General features: G+C 35.6%; 1 protein-coding gene across 1 annotated transcript; it reads right to left on the bottom strand.

Annotated features, from left to right (window-relative positions):
• Positions 1-4,903: 4,903 nt before the first annotated feature.
• Positions 4,904-8,036, bottom strand: LOC126694658 (sesquiterpene synthase 2-like). Its single transcript, XM_050391035.1, has 7 exons — positions 7,844-8,036; positions 7,464-7,731; positions 6,999-7,371; positions 6,112-6,330; positions 5,884-6,022; positions 5,547-5,795; positions 4,904-5,440 (listed from the first exon to the last, which is right to left on the bottom strand). The coding sequence occupies exons 1-7, from the start codon at positions 7,964-7,966 to the stop codon at positions 5,147-5,149; spliced, it is 1,665 nt and encodes a 554-aa protein (XP_050246992.1). The 5' UTR covers positions 7,967-8,036; the 3' UTR covers positions 4,904-5,146.
• Between the last annotated feature and the right edge of the window lie 11,781 nt (positions 8,037-19,817).

The raw sequence follows: 19,817 nt of genomic DNA on the forward strand, positions 1-19,817 counted from the left end.
AAAAAAAAAAGTAAATAAATGAAGATCAGATAAGATTTTGTAGAGATCTAGAACACAAACAATATATCCAATTTCCATCCATTTTGTTGGTCTTTCTTTCAAATCTCATATAAGAGCACTAGTACCCGCACTGCCATATGCCATATGTTGGCATATTTTACCATCAAAGCACAAGAAACATGCTTTATCTGGGCTTCTAATTGTAAATTTTTTTACAACACAGCTACAATACCATCTTATATGTAAGATGGTACTATAGCAGGCTTGTATAAATATTTTACTAATTTATTCTCTCTCCTTCATTAGCTGTCTCCCACTTTGTCTCTTTGTCTCCCACATTTCTCTCTCTCATTTCTCTGGTTCTCCCATTTTGTCTCTCCGTCTCCTTAATGTCTATCTCTCTCTCATTTCTCTAGTTCTCTCTCTGTAGTAGTGTAGCCTTAGTCCTTACTCGTGTGTCTAAGATCGGCATGGTGGTAAGGCGGTGTTGACACCCCATTTTGCAACCCGCATTTAACCTCACATGGAGGGTAAAAGGGTAATTTTACCTTGGAAATATGCATCTTGATTCTGATCACTAGATCCTTAATCTCATTTCACCAAAATGATCTTGATGTTGTAATGATCAAATCGACTGATTATAAGCCCTAATCGGACCATCAGAAAGAAAGTTATTATCAAATCAAGTTCTAATGGCCGAGATGCACAATCACAAATTGAGTCCGACTATATGTGATTATGAACAATTGATTTCAATTGGTTATAAGTATAATCAATTTGAGAACTATGATGTGTCATAATTTGATTGGTTAGGACTACATTTTATGGTAGGGTTGCACATACCTAATTAACTAGATAGTTAAACATTAATTATTCAATGAGTAATTTGTGCAATTATCTTTTAATTAGGGTAAATTTGGAACCAATTAAGTCTGAAATGAGAGTGATTGGAGCCATTTAATATTAATTGGGAGCTAATTTGGGACCTATTAATGTTAATTGTGCTGAAATCATTTTCTAACAAATGACCTCTGCTCACCATTTCATTGATATCTCTCAGAATATTTTGAATCTGTGAATGCGGTTAATTTTCCCAGAAACTAGACATCCAGGGCTTCAATTTGAGCATAAGAATGAGACAATTTCAATCAGAATTGTGTCAGATATGATTATTCGAAGTTGGCTTTACAGGCTGTTACAGCAGCTACGGGAAAACCGAATTTTAGCTTACTCCTCATTCCCACCAATCTTTCCATTTAATGCACTAGATTTCTCCCAAGGCTAAAATGAGGTCTAGGTTCATGATTTTTTGTTAACCCTCATTAAATGACATTTCATTCATATTTCCTCCACCACTACTATATAAACCCCCTATCTCCTTCATTTCAAAGACACAAATAACCTCCCTCTCTTTTATTCTCTTGAGTTCTAGTGAAGTTGAATAGTCTTGTCATATCTTGGTCTTCCTAAAACTCAAGGTATTTAGTGAGACTCACTCTCCCTCTCCTAACTCTTCTTTTTCTCCACCCTTAGGACCTCCATCAAGAGTCCCCTTCTCCACCATATGGATCTTGCATGAAGGTATAATCCCCTTCCCTAACTGTTTGTTTATGTTGCCATGATGAGAATTTAAGATTAAAGCATGATATTTCCCTTGAATATATTTGAATGTTCTTAATTGTTCTTATGTGTTCATCACATGTTCTTGGTTGTTTATCACATGTTCATGCATATCACTAGATTTAATCTTAAATCCACATCAAAAATATGAAAAATATGTTTGTTTCATAATTCTTTCAAGTCCTTGAATCTAGGATATTACCATACACACACATTCACTAAAATTTATTTTTCAATCCAAATACAATACTTAATAAATTGAATTAGGATTTTATCACACGTACACACTTTAAATTCAACATATAAATTGATTGACATATTGGATGATATGATATGAATATTGGCCACCATAGTCTAGAAGACTAGTTTCACTGGGCAAGGTGGATGTCTAACACCTTCCCACCTTGTAACATAGCCTCCGAGCTTAGATCAAGGGTTAGTAGATCAAATGCTTATCCATGTAATTTTCGATTTTTAGATTGTAACTAGGAAACAGAGCCATGTACTTTATCTTAGATTGTATCTAGGACCAAAGTCATGTAATTTTCCTATGATCAATGTAAATTCAATTTCAAATTAATAAAATGAGGAATTTTTCAATTATGGTTTTCTTATTTTTCCAATAATTAAATAAGTGACGACTCTATTGTAAAACCCTTAATCTAAAGAGGAAAATATAACTAGTCGAACCTCCATTTTGAGAGGTAATAACACGACTCTACCCATTCACATGGGTTTGGCCCAACATCTTATAAAAACGGGCCGGGGGTGCGGTCTCTCACAGGCGGGTGCGTGGCTGAGATTGGTGTGGCGACATGGAGGTTAGCACGATGGAGATCAGCATAGAGATCGGTGTCGAGAGTGTCTTTTTTTTTTTTTTTTTTTTTTTGTTTGTTTGTTTGTGGTTGTTGCAACCAGTGTCTATGTTTGACTGTTGTGTGGTTTTTAGGTTTGGTGGGGGCATGGTGGTCAGTTTCTTGTGGAGTTTTCTTGGTGGTTCTTGCTGTGGCCGCAGTGTTTGGTGGGTGTCCATCTAGATATGGGGTGGTGGGTTTTGATTTGGGTTTGATTAAGGTTTGATTCTGTCCGTTGATTCTCACCATGGTTGTGACTGGTGTTTGGTGGGTTTTTTAGTGGTGGCTTTGTGGGTTTTGTGGGTGGAGGTGGTGGTGGATTTTATGGGTTTTGTTCATGGCGGTAGAGTGGGTTTTTTTTCATGGTGGTGGTGGTGGGTTTCTTGTGGCAAATGTGGTGGTGATGGATGGTTGAAAGAGAGAGTTAATGAGGAAAAGATAGTTAGAGTGATGGGGGAGATGAGAGAGAGAGAGATTAGATTACATTATTTTATTTGGTAGTATATATTATTTTAATGGATTAAATAGGAAAATAAAAGTTGGGATGTTAGGTGTATTATAAAATGGTATGGTATAATGGATAAAGTAACTTCTAAGATGGTAAAATGAAGTTTTTTGAAGAAACCGGATGTGAATGCTCTAAACACGGAAAAAGAAATCGACACACGTATGCTTTGACCCTGTACCCCAACACGCTTTTTGATCTGCAAATTTGGACACTTTCACCTTCTTCTTCTCTCTTGATTTTTCTTCTCTCTTGATTGTTTTTGTTAACCAAGCTTATTCCTCCCCTCTGCCACCACCATTTCCTCTCAAGCAGAAGAGTCCTATGACTGCCACTTCCCCAACAACATATCCAGTCTTTCATCCTCCTATGATAGAACCAATCTGTAATTGCCGATGCTTTCTAGAATAGGACTTTGGGTAACAAATTGAACTTCCATTTGGGTAGGTAACACAGAGAGAGAAAGAAAGATGGATCTATTTCTGTCGAAGATGATCACTCATTGGTTCAAGCATCATTACTTGGTAAAGCTTGAACTCGAAAGAATGAAAAGGAAATGGTCTCAACATAACAGAAAAAGAAGCCGTGAGTCTTACAACCAAACCCTGTTCAGAGATTGGTTGTGGGCCCCGTATGGTGTGGAAGGAGATATTGATTGCTCTCTCTAGCATTTTCTGCTCTAGAGGTAAATTTGATATTGGATTTTCCTTGTGTTTGGACTTTGGATTGAGGTTTTTTCAAATGTGTCTTTGATTGTTTATGTTTACTATTGCTCTTTTTTGTTAACTGAGCTCATTCTCCACTTGTTGTCTCGAGTTGTGGTTGAATGATACAAGCTTGATAAATAGCTAATTTTTTAGCATGATGTGTTTGAAGATGAGATATAGATATATGAGATTTGAAGAGAGAAAAGAGAGGGGATGGCATAGAGATATAGTTTGTGTGATTTTTACAAAACTCTAAAGTTTTGATTTTTTTTTTTTTAATGTATTTTTTGTTTTGAGGTGGTTTTTTTTTTTTTTTTTTTTTTTTGTGGGGGTGGGGGGGATAACGGTTTAAAGAGGTCTAACTGAGGGTATTTCACACTGTTAGATAATAAAGCGATAAAGTCAAAATAAACCTAGCCACAAATGGGTTTATAGTTTACTATAATTTCTATAAAGTAATTAAAACAAAATATTTAAATGTAAACAAAATCAATCCAGAGATATTTAGCAGAAAATAAAAGTCAAGATTACTGTGATTTCCTTGACTATGTATATGAGGTAACCTGTATGGCATAAACACAACACAAGGAAAAAAAGGGGAAAAAATTCAATGTTGAAGAAAGAGAGATTGTTAATGACAAAGCCACGGAAAAAAAAAATGGTTTTCATTATCAGGTTCCATTTGTTGATGATTCTAAACAAAAGATGATGGTTCCATTTGTAGATGCCTTGATGGCATAAACAAAACCCAGGAGGATAATGGTTGTACGCAATTTTTTTTTTTTTTTTTTTTTTTTAATTTTCTTTTTTTGATATGTTGCATCACACTATTTATTTGAATTTTATTTGTTGAAGTTGTTACGTAGATTAAAGAATAACTATTTGTTAAGGATTTTTTTTAAGGAATAATTTTTTTAAATAATAATTATTAATAAGAAGAAAAAAAATGATTCTTTGTAATAAAAATGCAACTATACAAGGGTTGGTTATTCATAAAGTATAATTATTCTTATCTCACTAGAGGTTCTATTATACCAAATGGTGCTAATTGTGTTTACAAAGAGCTTCCTTAACCTCTTAGCTATCCTCGCTTCGTCACAATATATAATAAACGGTAGTGTAGGGAAGCAAAAGATAATAACTTGATAATTATTAAGATAAACTTTACGTACCCACCCCCACTAATATGGCACAATAATTATAATCTCCCATAGAAATATACCAACAGTAAATTCCATAATCATTATAAACATAGTGCTACATTATTAAATAAGAAACCAGCGGCTTATCCAAAAAAAAAAAAAAAAAAACAAAGATTTTCCTTTTATCTTCAATATAAATGGGCCCTATATATATTAGAACATCAACAGACTTGGATCCTATTCAAGTCCTTTATTTTATTTATTTTTTGATGGACAAGTCCTTTATTCTTTATGCAGATACTTATTTTGTCACCCCATTTATATTGGTATTGGGTCTAGAAGCACTGATGCAATATTGTCTTTCATCTCTTTTCCAACATGCGTGTAGTTATCCCCTTCCTTGTAAATGACATCTACTACTCGTGTAAGATTAAGAACACACATAAGTAGAGGCATGGGAACAACAGTAGGTCTTATATACTCCTCATTAATGTCCTTCCATGCATTAGCAACTTGCCTGTTGAATTCTTCATGGACTACTTGCTCTGAGACACCATGTTGCTTTATGTAGCATTCGACTGCTGAGGGAGCATGCCCTCTCTCTTGCTCAAACTACGTACAGAGTTTTTCAAAAGGGTAAGTAGAAAGTTGGAAACACATATGAAATAGACCTCTCACACTAGCTTGTGAAACTTGATAAGATTTTTTGATCACATACCTTATGTGACTTCATGTCATCCATGAGTCTAACAATTACGGATGAAGCTGTAATAATCTTAGGGTTGCTGAAGATCCAATCAAATGCCTCTTTTGTAACAATGTCACCCATGCCAAGGAAAGAGATAGCTGTGAGCATAGGGTAACCAGAACTTTTAAGTGCAACATGCATATACTCCTCCATTGTTGGGATGTAATTTTGGTAGAACCATTTGGCTTCATCAAAGTAGGCCCGAACCAAACGTTTCATCTAAGGTTTAAACAACATGAATGAAATAAGTACATAGCATGAAAAAGTAGACAAAAAAACATGAAAAGTTAAGTTACTTGACGCTTACAGCATCTTTTGCATAGCTAACACGGTATGATCTTTCTTTCTTGGCCAACTCATTTTCAATTTCTTCGAATACATCAAAGAGTGCACGACAGCATATTTGCATGTATTCTGGAAGTTGATCTATGCAGCTAATATCCCACCTGAAAATATCATGTTCCAATTACAAAAGTTAGATTGACATTATACATCGTAGTCTTAACATATATATTAATTAATTCAATTTATGAACCTCTCAATTGCTTTTGTGAAGGGTTCGAGTTCTTCAAGTGTGCCATAAGCATCATATGTATCGTCTAGAATAGATGTCATGGAAATAACTTTGGATAATATTTTTCTTCCAAGTGAATATTGGGGCTCAAAGTAGACCGAGACTATCCAAAAGTATAATTCAACAATCCTATCTCTTGCAAAAGGTAGCTTCGTTGCAAAATCTAAATCTTTCCACCACCTACAATTTGAATATAACAATTAATATTAATTGATTGTAAGTAACCAAATATTTATAGCAAAATGCTAGGGTTGCTATAAATTTTACTACAAAAAACTAATGAATTGTTGTATCAAGAATATGATTACTACTATATACCACTTCAACAATCTAATAAATGAATTTTGAATTAATATTTTGGGTAAATTACAGTGTTTTGGTCGAAATTTAAGTTGCTTACCTGTACTTTGAATTTGTCACTTTACCCACTTAAGGTTAGTTCAGTTAGATTTTCTTAACCACTTCTTTTAAAAACATGGCTAAATATGTGATTTTGCTTCACTTTTATGTTTCTTTCCTCCAAAACCACAAAAAACATAATAATTAAAAAAAAAAAAAATCTAGTGGAACACTTACATCATGGGATTTCAAAACACATGTAGACAACTTAAATTTTGGTCAAACCTTAGGTGGGTAAAGTATCAAATTTTAAACCACAAGTAGGTAACTTAAATTTCAGCCAAACTACAAGTAGGTAAATTGTAATTTGACCTTTTTTTTTTTTTTTTTAATAATTTGTAACACGTTATTTTGCAAGGTTTATATGGTAAAATTTGTAGTATTCTCTTCATTATTTTGAAAAATATTCATACTTTGTCTTTTTGGATCATGGTTTTAGAACTAATTACCTTGTGATATAACTAAGTTCCTCTTTGTGCAATGACTGCACTAGATTGAAATCTAATATTGAAAGCTTGAGCAAAACTTTGTTATGTGAAGCATCTTGTTCATAGAAAGAAATATATTTCCGAGCCTCTAGCCGTGGTATGCCCTTGTGCAAGGGCTGCTTTAGGGCACAAGTTATTTGTGCTGCCAACGGATTGCCTATAAGGGATGCTATGGACTTAAGGTGAGTGGTAGTGAACTCAAGGGCTTCATCAAGAATGTCTTCTCCATGCATCCTCAGATGTGTAGCTTCATAGAAGGCTAGCATGCCTTCAATGTTATTGGTCAAGCTTTCCTTGAATTGACCATCTTCGTCTTTGAACTTTTTGAAAACATCTATTTAGCAAGAACCAAGCTTGTTTTATTAAAAAAAAAAAATGTCTTTAACTTGCTATTACATGATGAAATTAATCATACACGGGTCTTACCACATGAAACCTTAAATCCTTCTTGGCGTAGCAGTCGAAAACTGAGGGAAACTTTGTAGAGATCATCAACATCAATTTTGTTGTTAAAAGTCATGTATATATGTTCTAGAGCTTCTTGGATTTCTCTTTCAAAGTGGTAAGCGACGCCAAGGCGTTGGAGTGCATCAATTAAACCCAGCTGTTGTGAAAGATGACCTGTGGCAAAAAGCTCATTTCTCACCTCATCTTTCAGCTCTTCAACTTCACATACTTTACGGAAATGAATATCCTACACCATGAGTTGCATGAACAAATAATTACATTGTAACAAAAAATGCTAAAAATATTATAAATTTTACTACGTAATTTTCATAAACTAGGGTAGCAAATAATCTTGTTACCTTGTCTACAGAAGTATTGCTGATGAAACGGTCACCCCAAATGCTTGGATGGAAATTTGCTGTCCGGCGAACAACCTCTGATTTGGCATTTTGGGATGGAGCCCCTGAGACTTGGATAGACATATTTTTTCTATGTTCAAGGAGGAGTCTAAGTTTTGAATGGTATGATGGGATTTGTTGTCTGTGAACTTTTTGAGCGTGATGTAGAAACCCTTCAAGGCCACGGTATTTATAAGCAATGGAGAGAAAGGTAGGTGAGTGAGCTTTATGAAATAGATTAGAAAAGTCAGTAAAGTACAATTTTTTATGCATATTTTAGTTTGATGAAACATATGTCATTAGAATTATTATTTAAATATAATATTTTGATGCACACTTAACCTTAAGTGTAATGAAACATGTAATTGGAATATATAACCATTTGAGTACAACTTTTTGACTAACAGCTAAATATGTTGAACGTGCATATGTCTCAATTGAATAGAGATAATGGACATTGCGCAAATTCTATATGCCATAATTCACTTTGTGGAAAAGATGGGGAGGGTGGTAGCCGTATTGATAAGACCCAGAAATTCATTTTTTTGTCTATTCACATTGCGCATATTCTATATGCCTGCATGAGGGATGAAGCTTTCTATTTTTTTTTTTTTTTTTTTCCTTTTTTTGGTTAAAAGGAAAATTCATTCAACTAAAAAAGAAACGCAGCAACATCATCAGAGTTAGGACATAGCCTAACATGGTACAGACCATACAAATCCGAAAGATAACAGTCACGCAAACAGGGAGGGGGGTACTGTAATACATTATATCAGCATCAAGCTCTTTGTTTCCTACTCTAGCAAGACCATCAGCACAGCGGTTTGTTTCCCGGCATCACTTTAACTTGCGGAACTTGGGAAATTAGAAGCCTGCAGTCAGCCGCCATAGCAGAGTTTACAGCGTTAGAGTTACTAGAATTAGTCATCAATTCAGCAATAATTTTAGCATCCAACTCAATTTTTTGAGCATTGATTTGAAGGTTTTGACAGATGATCGGACCATCCCTTAAGGCCCAAAGTTCAGCTTGGAAACTCATGCCATAATAAACTCGTGCATGAGGCCAAACTCGTGCTTTCTATGACATTAAATAAACTCGTGCTTTCTGTGAAATTAAACTAACTCGTGCATAAGGCCACGTACTGGGAAGGGTGTTAGTTTTTCTTCAGGACAAAACAAGATTGTCAAACTTTGTCTCCTTCGGCAGCAAAATATGAATCTATGGATAGACTATACTCCTTTCTTTTGGCTCCCTTTTTATAGTAATTTACTTACGTATACCTCGTACTAATAACTCCACCTTTTTTTTTCTCCCAAAAAAAAAATGAGACTGATCAAAAGGACACTTGACACAGAATAAAAATGTCAAAGAAATAACTTAATGTAAATCAAACATCATTATAACTTAATGTAAATCCTTAGTTTTGGTCAACTTTTTTTTTTTTTTTCGTTTGCCGTACATGTGCATTAATTGTCTGCCAGGGTGTATTCCCGTTCCATTACGTGAGCTGCGTAGAAGTCTCACCACGCGAGTTTTCTGATCTTTCTATCCCGAGTGTAAAAGGACCTTCGTTCCAGAAGGAAAAATATTTCTTGTGCTTGGTTCTTCCAGAACAGACAATTGGGAAATTGCTATAGCCCATCTTGATGATTCTTGACCCATTCAACATGATGATTCTCTGCACCTGATCGAATAATATTAAACGCTATATCTAAAACTCATCAATCCTACACATTATTTCAAACGTTATTGAATGGTCAGTGCATCCGCATCAGTGTACATAAGACAGCAGCCATGCATGCGAGGAAGCTTCACTTTTATATATATATAAATATTTATTGTTAGGTTTTATAGCTTTAGATTGAAATATTTAAAATCACTTTTGCATTGTATTGGCAAACCGAGAACAAAACATGTCTAAACTAAGTTTTTAGGCAATGTTTAAAAGTGATTGTTTTAAGGTGTAAGTCCAGTTGATTGCAAAAAAAGGGAGTGTGGTTCTACCTTGCTCGACCGACCAGGAATTAGGCTCGACCAATTGAAAATCGTAGGTCTAGTTTTTCTATAGAATTTTAAATAAGCCCAAGCTCGCGAAAACGTTTTAGGTTTCATCTAAACTTCTCCACATATAAAAGGGAAACCCTAGCCACATTTTGAAGACTTTTGAGAGACTTTGGAGGTGCTCTTGTGAGATTTAAAAGGTATTGTCCCTTCCTCTTTCAAAGTCACTGTCGGAAATTATTCTCATATCATTAGTTTCAGTAGATCTGAAGTTGCTGCTACAAGATCAACAATTGCTGACGATCTAAACCTTCAAGGGTGGTCTTGGAGTTACAAACAGGAGAGTTTATGTTGCTGAACCTTTGAGTAGGATCTCAAAGTCACAAGCAAGGCGGCTTGTGTTGGTGTAAATCCAAGAAAAGAAGGAGTCTGTGGATTTGGAACTTGCATGTAGTCGTGTCAATAAGTTACTACATGAGGTAGCAATAGATTTAAGGTTAAATCTGATTGTAAAAACTTCAATTCTCTTATAATGGATTTACTTTACCTTGAGGATAGTTAGGTTAAATCTTTCCTAGGTTTTTACCTTGAAACGGTTATTTTCATCGGTTTTCCTAGGTCATCATATTGTGGTGTTATTTACTTTTCCGCATTTGTGCATAATATGATTTATGCTTGTTTAATCTAGATCTAAATAATAAATTTAAACAATCTCTTGGTTAATATATTAGGTTAAACAATCTGGTTTAAGGGGTCTAATCGAACAAACAAGTGGTATAGAGCAGCTTAGCTCTTGTTTTTAGGTTTCTGAACCTAGAGTGGATCCGTGACCCCTGTTGTCATGGATTCTTGTGTCTCGCTTCTTGAAAGCAACTAGGATGACAATTGAATCTATTTCATCTTGGACTATATGGCTTTTTAAATGTGCTAATCCTATCCTTGAATATTTACGTATAACTACTTCTTTCAATAATTATGTTTGTTATACTACTTTAATTGCTTTAAAGGCATGTGATATTTGGATAGTGGTTGTTCTAGACCCATGACAAGTAAAAAAGCTTTGTTCAAGACTTTTTTTGAAGGAAAGATAGTACTGTCACCTTTGGAGATGGAAGCAAGTGTTAGGATCATTACTGTGTAGTGTAGTATTGTTGTGATAAACATTGTAATTCAATATTACTATATTGTGGTATGCTTTACTACTGTATGAGGCTTGTAAGTTGACCATAGTTAGTTAAGTTGGGTTAAGAGGATTGGGTGTGGTTAGTGGCAGTTAAGGGAAGCTCTGCGTAGTTAGTTGGTTAGGGTGAGTGGCAGAGTCAGATAGACATAACTGATCTTGTATAAGAGAGGATGAGTGAGATTGCAACAGACTTAAGCAATTGATTGATGAATTAGTATCATTCTCCTCTACCTCAATCTCTCTTAACATCTCTACTCTTTATCTTCCTATTTCTCTCTATTCCTCTATTCCAATACTCTTGTTTTGGAGGTGAAGCTAACCTCTATTCCAAGAGATGCGAACTATACAAGAAATTCACACAAGAACTCTGAATGAGATGAGTCAACAGTTGAATATGGTGTTACAAAAATTAAGTTCTTTTGATCAAGGTTCATAGGGATTCCAGTCTCAAAGAAATGGTGAGAATATGAACCCTAATTTTGGTTCTGCATTATAACCTGTATCTCGCACTATGAAATTGGAATTTCCATGATTCTTTAGGGAAGATCTTGCGAGTTGGATTTACAAGGCTAATCAATATTTCAGATACTACGACACCCCCATTGGAGAAAAGTTGATGTTAGCTTCATTTCATTTGGAAGGTGAGGCCCTGATTTGGTTCCAAGAAGGTGAGGAAATAGGGGTGTTTCATGATTGGGATTCTCTAATTCAAGCTTTGCATGTGAGGTTTGGTACCACTGCATATTATGACCCTATGGAAACACTAACAAGATTGAGACAGACCTCTTCTGTGGCAGTGTATAAGGCCCATTCGAAGTTTTGTCAAACAGGATCAAGGGTCTTTCATCTGCACATAAACTGAGTTGCTTCATTAGTGGGTTGAAGGATGAGATTAGACTTACTGTACGAATGCTTAATCCTCAGTCACTGAATGAGGCTTTTGGGTTGTCCAAGATTCAAGAGGAGTACAATTGGAGCTATAAAAAGAGTTCCAAGAATCAATTAGAACTAGGTAAGTCCTCCATTCTTGGTCCACCTAATAAAATACCAACTCTGACAGATGCTAAGAATAATAGGTTACCCATTAAGAGAATATCTCCTGCTCAAATGGAGGAAAGAAAGAAAAAGGGTTTATGTTACAATTGTGATGAGAAATGGGGTCCTGGTCATAAGTGTAAAAATGCCATGCTATTTCTTCTTGATTGTGTGGAGTTTATGCCTAATGCTAATCCAGGATTGCACATTACTGAGTTAGATGATAGTATTGGTAGTTATGCATCTGAAAACTCTTTGGATTGTCAAGATAGTGGTGTTGAGGAGGCTGGTATTACACCCTATGCTCTAAGTGGTACTCCTACTTCTGGTACCATGAGAATGAGGGGTAAAGTCCAGCCTAAGTTTGTGATAATTTTGATAGATTCAGGTAGCACCTACAACTTTGTTGATATTGCATTATTTTCTTAGTTGCATATACCTATGGACAATACACAAATCTTGGAGATAGAGGTTGCTAATGGTGAGGTGCTTAGAACTCATGGCTTGTGCAAAGATATTCCTATTGTGTTGCAGGGACATCAATTTTTGATTCAACTGCATGTTTTGCCTATGGGAGGGTGTGACTTGATCTTAGGTACTTAGTGGTTGAGCAACCTTGGGGTTATCCAATGGGACTTCAAATTGCTAACCATGTGCTTCTTGTATGGTCAAGGGTCTTTACTTCTCCATGGTTTAAAGGGGGCAGAAGGTAATCTCATTCAAGATGGGGTTCATTTCTTGAAGAAACTTGTTAAAAGGGGTTTGGTTTTGCAGATTTCTGATTCCACTCAGACTGCAGAGGCTGTTGCTCAGATTCCTACATAGGTTGTTGCTTTGTTGAAGGAATTTGAGGCAGTATTTGCCACACCTGTGGGCTTACCTCCTAATAGGGGGCATGAGCATCAGATTCAGCTCAAGGAGGGTGCCCAAGCCATTGTCCAAAGACCATATATGTACCCCTTTTACCAAAAGAATGAAATTGAAAAAATAGTCAAGGAGTTGCTTTCTGTAGGTTCAATTAGGCATAGTTGCAATCCATTTGCATCTCCTGTTCTTCTAGTTAGGAAGGCTGATGGTTCATGGAGAATATGTATTGACTATATAGCTTTAAATCAAGATACTATTAAAGACAAATATCCTATTCCTGTCATTGATGAGTTGTTGGATGAATTGGGAGGTGCTTGTGTGTTTTCTAAGTTGGATTTGAGGTCTGGTTACCATCAAATCAGAATGAAGCAAGAGGATATACACAAAACTACTTTTAGGACACATGAGGGGCATTATGAATTCTTGGTTATGCCATTTGGATTGACCAATGCCCCCTCTACCTTCCAATCCTTAATGAATGCTATTTTTAGACCATTTTTGAGGAAGTTTGTCCTTGTATTCTTTGATGACATCCTAGTATATAGCAAGTCTCTTTTGGATCACATTGGTCATCTCAGATTAGTTTTGGAAACATTGGCAAAGCATCAACTTTATGCTAAAAAGTCCAAGTGCATGTTTGCTACTAATGAGGTGGAGTACCTTGGACACCTTATCTCTGGTGAGGGAGTTAGAACTGACCCTAAGAAGATTCTTGTTATGTAGCAATGGCCAGTCCCTAAAGTTGTGAAGGCCTTGAGAGATGACTGCATATGTGTTGGAATAAGAACAATTGATAATTGTTACGGTATAACACCAAGCATAAATATAGGACCGAAGTGGGCCGAATGAGCTGAATTGACTAAAGTGGACCGAAGTGGGCCGAAATGAACTAAAATCTACCTAAATTCACAAATTCTCTTCAACTATGTATGGGTCAAAATCATATCTCAAACTAGAAATATGAGTACAAAAATTCAATTGATCGTGAGGAAGGTAATAGGCACTACATAACATTTGTCTTGCAATACTACCTCATTTTGAATAACTCTTGGTGATTAACAAATGAAAGGTAAATTAAAATATTGGCTCTTGTTTTTTGGGGAGCAATGTCCATTGTTATGTATCTGCATCAAGAATGATACAAATAGGTGGCATTGATGGTTTTCCTGGATTGGGTGTTCAATACTTTAAGGGAAATAGGCTTTTGCAGTTTTTAATTTGAAATCGTTCTAAAAAAAACCAAATGGTGGCATTTCATGGCCTCTACTTGTATTTCTAGCTTGTTAAAAATTCAGTAACGTTTTGTTATAATTTTTTGGTAAAAATCTAGTAGAGTTCCATACCAATAGTGTGTCACGAGACATGCAATGTGATCCTTACCATTTCATGGTGATGAATTGATAACATTTTGTCTTATCTTCACGGCAAAAATTTGGTAGAATTAAGCTTTAGGTGCATCGTGATAAGAAACTCTGCCATAGTGCATTGCATTGATAGCTTCCTATGTGGTATATGTCGTACGTTGTCCAGGCGTCTTAAACGTCAAATGAAACAAACATATTTAAGTATAAAATCTTGAAATAGCTGTCTCTCACTTTAAGATGGTACTGTAGCAGGCTTGTATAAATTTTATACTAATTTATTCTCTCTCCTTCATTAGCTGTCTCTTACTTTGTCTCTCCATCTCCCACATTTCTCCCTCTCATTTCTTTGGTTCTCTCTTTGTAGTAGTGTAGCCTTAGTTCTTTGTCTCCCTCATGTCTATCTCTCTCTGATTTCTCTAGTTCTCTCTCTGTAGCAGTGTAGCCTTAGTTCTCCCTCGTGTGTCTGAGATCGGCGTGGTGGCGAGGCGGGTGGCGTGGTTGAGATCGGTGTGGCGGCATGGAGGCTAGCACGGTGGAGATCAATGTGGAGACCGGCGTGGAGATTGACATAGAGACTGGTGTTGAGAGTATTTTTTTATTTTTTGTGTGTGGTTGTTATGGCCAGTGTTTGGGTTTGGTTGTTATGTGGTTTCTAGGTTTGGTTGTGGCATGGTAGCTAGTTTCTTGTGGTTTTTGTGGAGGTTTCTTGGTGGTTCTTGTTGTGGCAGTAGTGTTTGGTGGGTGTCCATCTGGATATGGGGTGGTGGGTTTTGATTTGGGTTTGATTCTGTCCCTTGATTCTCACCATGGTTGTGATTGGTGTTTGGTGGGTTTTTTAGTGGTGGCTTTGTGGGTTTTGTGGGTGGTGGATTTTATGGGTTTTGTTCCCGGTGGTAGGGTGGGTTTTTTTCATGGTGGTGGTGGTGGGTTTCTTGTGGCAGATGTGGTGGTGATAGGTGGTTGAATGAGAGAGTTAGTGAGGAAGAGATAATCAAAGTGATGGGGGAGATGAGAGAGAGAGATTAGATTATATTATTTTATTAGGTAGTATATATTATTTTAATGGATTGAATAGGAAAATAAAAGTTTGGAGTTAGGTGTGTTGTAAAATGGTATGATATAATAGATAAAGTAACTTTTAAGATGGTAAAATGAAGTTTTTTGAAGAAACCGGATGTGAATGCTCTAAACACGGAAAAAGAAATTGACACATGTATGCTTTGACCCTGTATCCCAACACGCTTTTTGATTAGCAAATTTGGACACTTTCGTCTTCTTCTTCTCTCTTAAGTTTTCTTCTCTCATGATTGTATTCATTAACCAAGCTTATTCCTCACCTCTGCCATCATCATTTCCTCTCCAGTAGAAGAGTCCTTCGACTGCCAGTTCCCCAACAACATTTCTAGTCCTTCATCCTCCTATGATAGAACCAATCTGTAATTGCCGATGCTTTCTAGAATAGGACTTTGGGTAACAAATTGAACATTCATTTGGGTAGGTAACATAGAGAGAGAAAGAAAGATGCATCTATTTCTATCGAAGATGATCACTCACTGGTTCAAGCATCATTACTTGGTAAAGCTTGAACTCGAAAGAATGAAAATGAAACGGTCTCAGCATAACAGAAAAAGAAGATGTGACTCTTACAACTAAACCCTATTTAGAGATTGGTTGTAGGCCCCGTATGGTGTGGAAGGAGATATTGATTGCTCTCTCTAGCATTTTTTGCTCTAGAGGTAAATTTGATATTGGATTTTCCTTGTGTTTGGACTTTGGGTTGAGGTGTTTTTAGGTGTGTCTTTGATTGTTTATGTTTACTATTGCTCTTTTTTGTTAACCGAGCTCATTCTCCACTTGATGTCTCGAGTTGTGGTTGAATGATACAAGCTTGATAAATAGCTAATTTTTTAGCATGATGCGTTTGAAGATGAGTTATAGATATATGAGATTTGAAGAGAGACAAGAGGGGATGGCATAGAGATATAGTTTGTGTGATTTTTACAAAACTCTAAAGTTTTGATTTTTTTTTTTAATGTATTTTTTGTTTTGAGGCGGTTTAAAGAGTTTTTTTTTTTTGTTTTTTTTTTTTTTTTTTTAACGGTTTAAAGAGGTCTAACCAAGGGTATTTCACATTGTTAGATAATAAAGTGATAAAGTCAAAATAAACCTAGCCAGAAATGGGTTTATAGTTTAATTTCTATAAAGTAATTAAAACAAAATATTTAAATGTAAACAAAATCTATCTAGTGATATTTAGCAGAAAATAAAAGTCAAGATTACCGTGATTTCCTTGACTATGTATATGAGGTAACCTGTATGGCATAAACACAACACAAGGAAAAAAAGGGGAAAACATTCAATGTTGAAGAAAGAGAGATTGTTAATGACAAAGCCCTAGGAAAAAAAAAATCAAGGTTTTCATTATCAGGTTCCATTCGTTGATGATTCTAAAGAAAAGATGATGGTTCCATTCGTAGATGCCTTGATGGCATAAACAAAACCCTGAAGGATAATGGTTGTACGCAATGTGGTGGTGATGGATGGTTGAAAGAGAGAGTTAGTGAGGAAAAGATAATTAGAGTGATGGGGGAGATGAGAGAGAGAGATTAGATTAGATTAGATTATTTTATTTGGTAGTATATATTATTTTAATGGATTAAATAGGAAAATAAAAGTTGGGATGTTAGGTGTGTTGCAAAATGGTATGGTATAATAGATAAAGTAACTTCTAAGATGGTAAAATGAAGTTTTTTGAAGAAACCGGATGTAAATGCTCTAAACACAGAAAAAGAAATCGACACACCTATGCTTTGACCCTGTACCCCAACACGCTTTTTGATCAGCAAATTTTTTTAGCATTGATTTGAAGGTTTTGACACATGATCGGACCATCCCTTAAGGCCCAAAGTTCAGCTAGGAAACTCATGCCATAATAAACTCGTGCATGAGGCCAAACTCGTGCTTTCTATGACATTAAATAAACTCGTGCTTTCTGTGAAATTAAACTAACTCGTGCATGAGGCCACGTGCGGGGAAGGGTGTTAGTTTTTCTTCAGGACAAAACAATATTGTCAAACTTTGTCTCCTTCGGCAGCAAAATATGAATCTATGGATAGACTATACTCCTTTCTTTTGGCTCCTTTTTCTATACTATTCACTTACTGTATACCTCGTACTAATAAGTCTACTTTTTTTTTTTCTCCAAAAAAAAAAAAAAAAAAAAAAATAGACTGATCAAAATGACACTTTTTTTTTTTTTTTTTTTTTTGAAGTGGATCAAAATGACACTTGAAGCAGAATAAAAAAAGACAAAGAAATAACTTAATGTAAATCAAACATCATTATAACTTAATGTAAATCCTTATTATTGGTCAACTTTTTTATTTTTTGGTTTGTAGTCAAAACTGCTAACGTACATGTGCATTAATTATCTGCCTGGGTGTATTCCCGTTCCATTACGTGAGCTGCGTGGAAGTCTCACCACGCGAGTTTTCTGATCTTTCTATCCCGAGTGTAAACGGACCTTCGTTCCAGAAGGACAAATATTTCTTGTGCTTGGGAAATTGCTATAGCCCATCTTGATAATTCTTGATCCGTTCAACATAATGATTCTCTGCACCCGATCGAAGAATATAAAACGCTATATCTAAAGCTCATCAATCCTACACATTATTTCAAACGTTATCGAATGGTCAGTGCATCCGCATCAGTGTACATAAGACAGCAGCCATGCATGCGAGGAAGCTTCACTTTTATATATATATATATATATATATATATATATATATATTGTTAGGTACTATAGATTTAGATTGAAATATTTAAAATCACTTTTCTATTGTATTGGCAAACCGAGAACAAAACATGTCTAGACTAAGTTTTTAGGCAATGCTTAAAAGTGATTGTTTCAAGGTTTAAGTCCAGCTGATTGTAGAAAAAGGGGGTGTGGTTCTGCCTTGCTTGACCGACCAAGATTTAGGCTCGACCAATTGAAAATCGTAAGTCCAAGCTCACGAAAACGTTTTGGGTTTCATCTAAACTTTTCCACATATATAAAGGAAACCCGAGCCACATTTTGAAGACTTTTGAGAGACTTTGGAGGTGCTCTTGTGAAATTTAAAAGGTATTGCCCCTTCCTCTTTCAAAGTCATTGCCGGAAATCATTCTCATATCATTAGATTCAGTAGATCTGAAGTTGCTGCTACAAGATCAACAATTGTTGATGATCTAAACCTTCAAGGGTGGTCTTGGAGTCACAAACAGGAGAGTTTGTGTTGCTAAACCTTTGAGTAGGATCTCAAAGTCACAAGCAAGGCGGTTTGTGTTGGTGTAAATCCAAGAAAAGAATGAGTTTGTGGATTTGGAACTTGCATGTAGTCGTGTCAGTAAGTTACTACATGAGGTAGCAATAGATTTAGGTTAAATCTGATTGTAAAAACTTCAATTATCTTATAGTGGATTTACTTTACCTTGAGGATAGTTAAGTTAAATATTTCCCAAGTTTTTACCTTGAAACGGTTATTTTCATCAGTTTTCTTGGGTCATCATATTGTGATGTTATTTACTTTTCCGCATTTATGCATGATATGATTTGTGCTTGTTTAACCTAGATCTGAATAATAAACCTAAACAATCTCTTTGTTAATATATTAGGTTAAAAAATCTGGTTTAAGGGGTCTAATCGAACAAACAAGTGGTGTCAGAGCAGCTTAGCTATTGTTTTTAAGTTTCTGAACCTAGAGTGGATTCGTGACCTCTGCTGTCATGGATTCTTATGTCTCGCTTCTTCAAAGCAACTAGGATGAGAATTGAATCTATTTCATCTTGGACTATATGGCTTTTTAAATGTGCTAATCCTATCCTTGAATATTTACGCATAACTACTTCTTTCAATAATTATGTTTGTTATACTACTTTAATTGCTTTAAAGGCATGTGATATTTGGATAGTAGTTGTTCTAGACACATGACAAGTAAAAAAGCTTTGTTCAAGACTCTTTTTGAAGGAAAGATAGTATTGTCACCTTTGGAGATGGAAGCAAGTGTTAGGATCATTACTGTGTAGTGTAGTGTTGTTGTGATAAACATTGTAATTCAATATTACTATACTGTGGTATGCTTTACTACTGTATGAGGCTTGTAAGTTAAGCTGGGTTGAGAGGATTGGGTGTGGTTAGTGGCAGTTAAGGGAAGCTACGGGTAGTTAGTTGGTTAGGGTGAGTGGCAGAGTCAGATAGACATAACTGATCTTGTATAAGAGAGGACAGGTGAGATTGTAACAGACTCAAGCAATTGATTGATGAATTAGTATCATTCTTCTCTACCTCAATCTCTTTTAACATCTCTACTCTCTATCTTCCTATTTCTCTCTATTACTCTGTTCCAGTACTCTTGTTCTGGAGGTGAAGCTGACCTCTAATTCAACAATTACTCATAGAAGCACTTGTAATCCTTACAATTTGGTATCAAAGCAAGCTTTCCTAAT

This window comes from Quercus robur, chromosome 8, assembly GCF_932294415.1.
Source record: "Quercus robur chromosome 8, dhQueRobu3.1, whole genome shotgun sequence".
NCBI classification, from domain to species: domain Eukaryota; kingdom Viridiplantae; phylum Streptophyta; class Magnoliopsida; order Fagales; family Fagaceae; genus Quercus; species Quercus robur.

Coding starts and splice junctions, on each gene's coding strand:
- LOC126694658 (XM_050391035.1), bottom strand. CDS start 7,966: ATGTCTATCCAAGTCTCAGGGGCTCCATCCCAAAATGCCAAATCAGAG. Junction 6,023..6,111: donor TTCACAAAAGCAATTGAGAG/GTTCATAAATTG, acceptor TGATATTTTCAG/GTGGGATATTAGCTGCATAG. Junction 5,441..5,546: donor ATGACATGAAGTCACATAAG/GTATGTGATCAA, acceptor CTCTGTACGTAG/TTTGAGCAAGAGAGAGGGCA.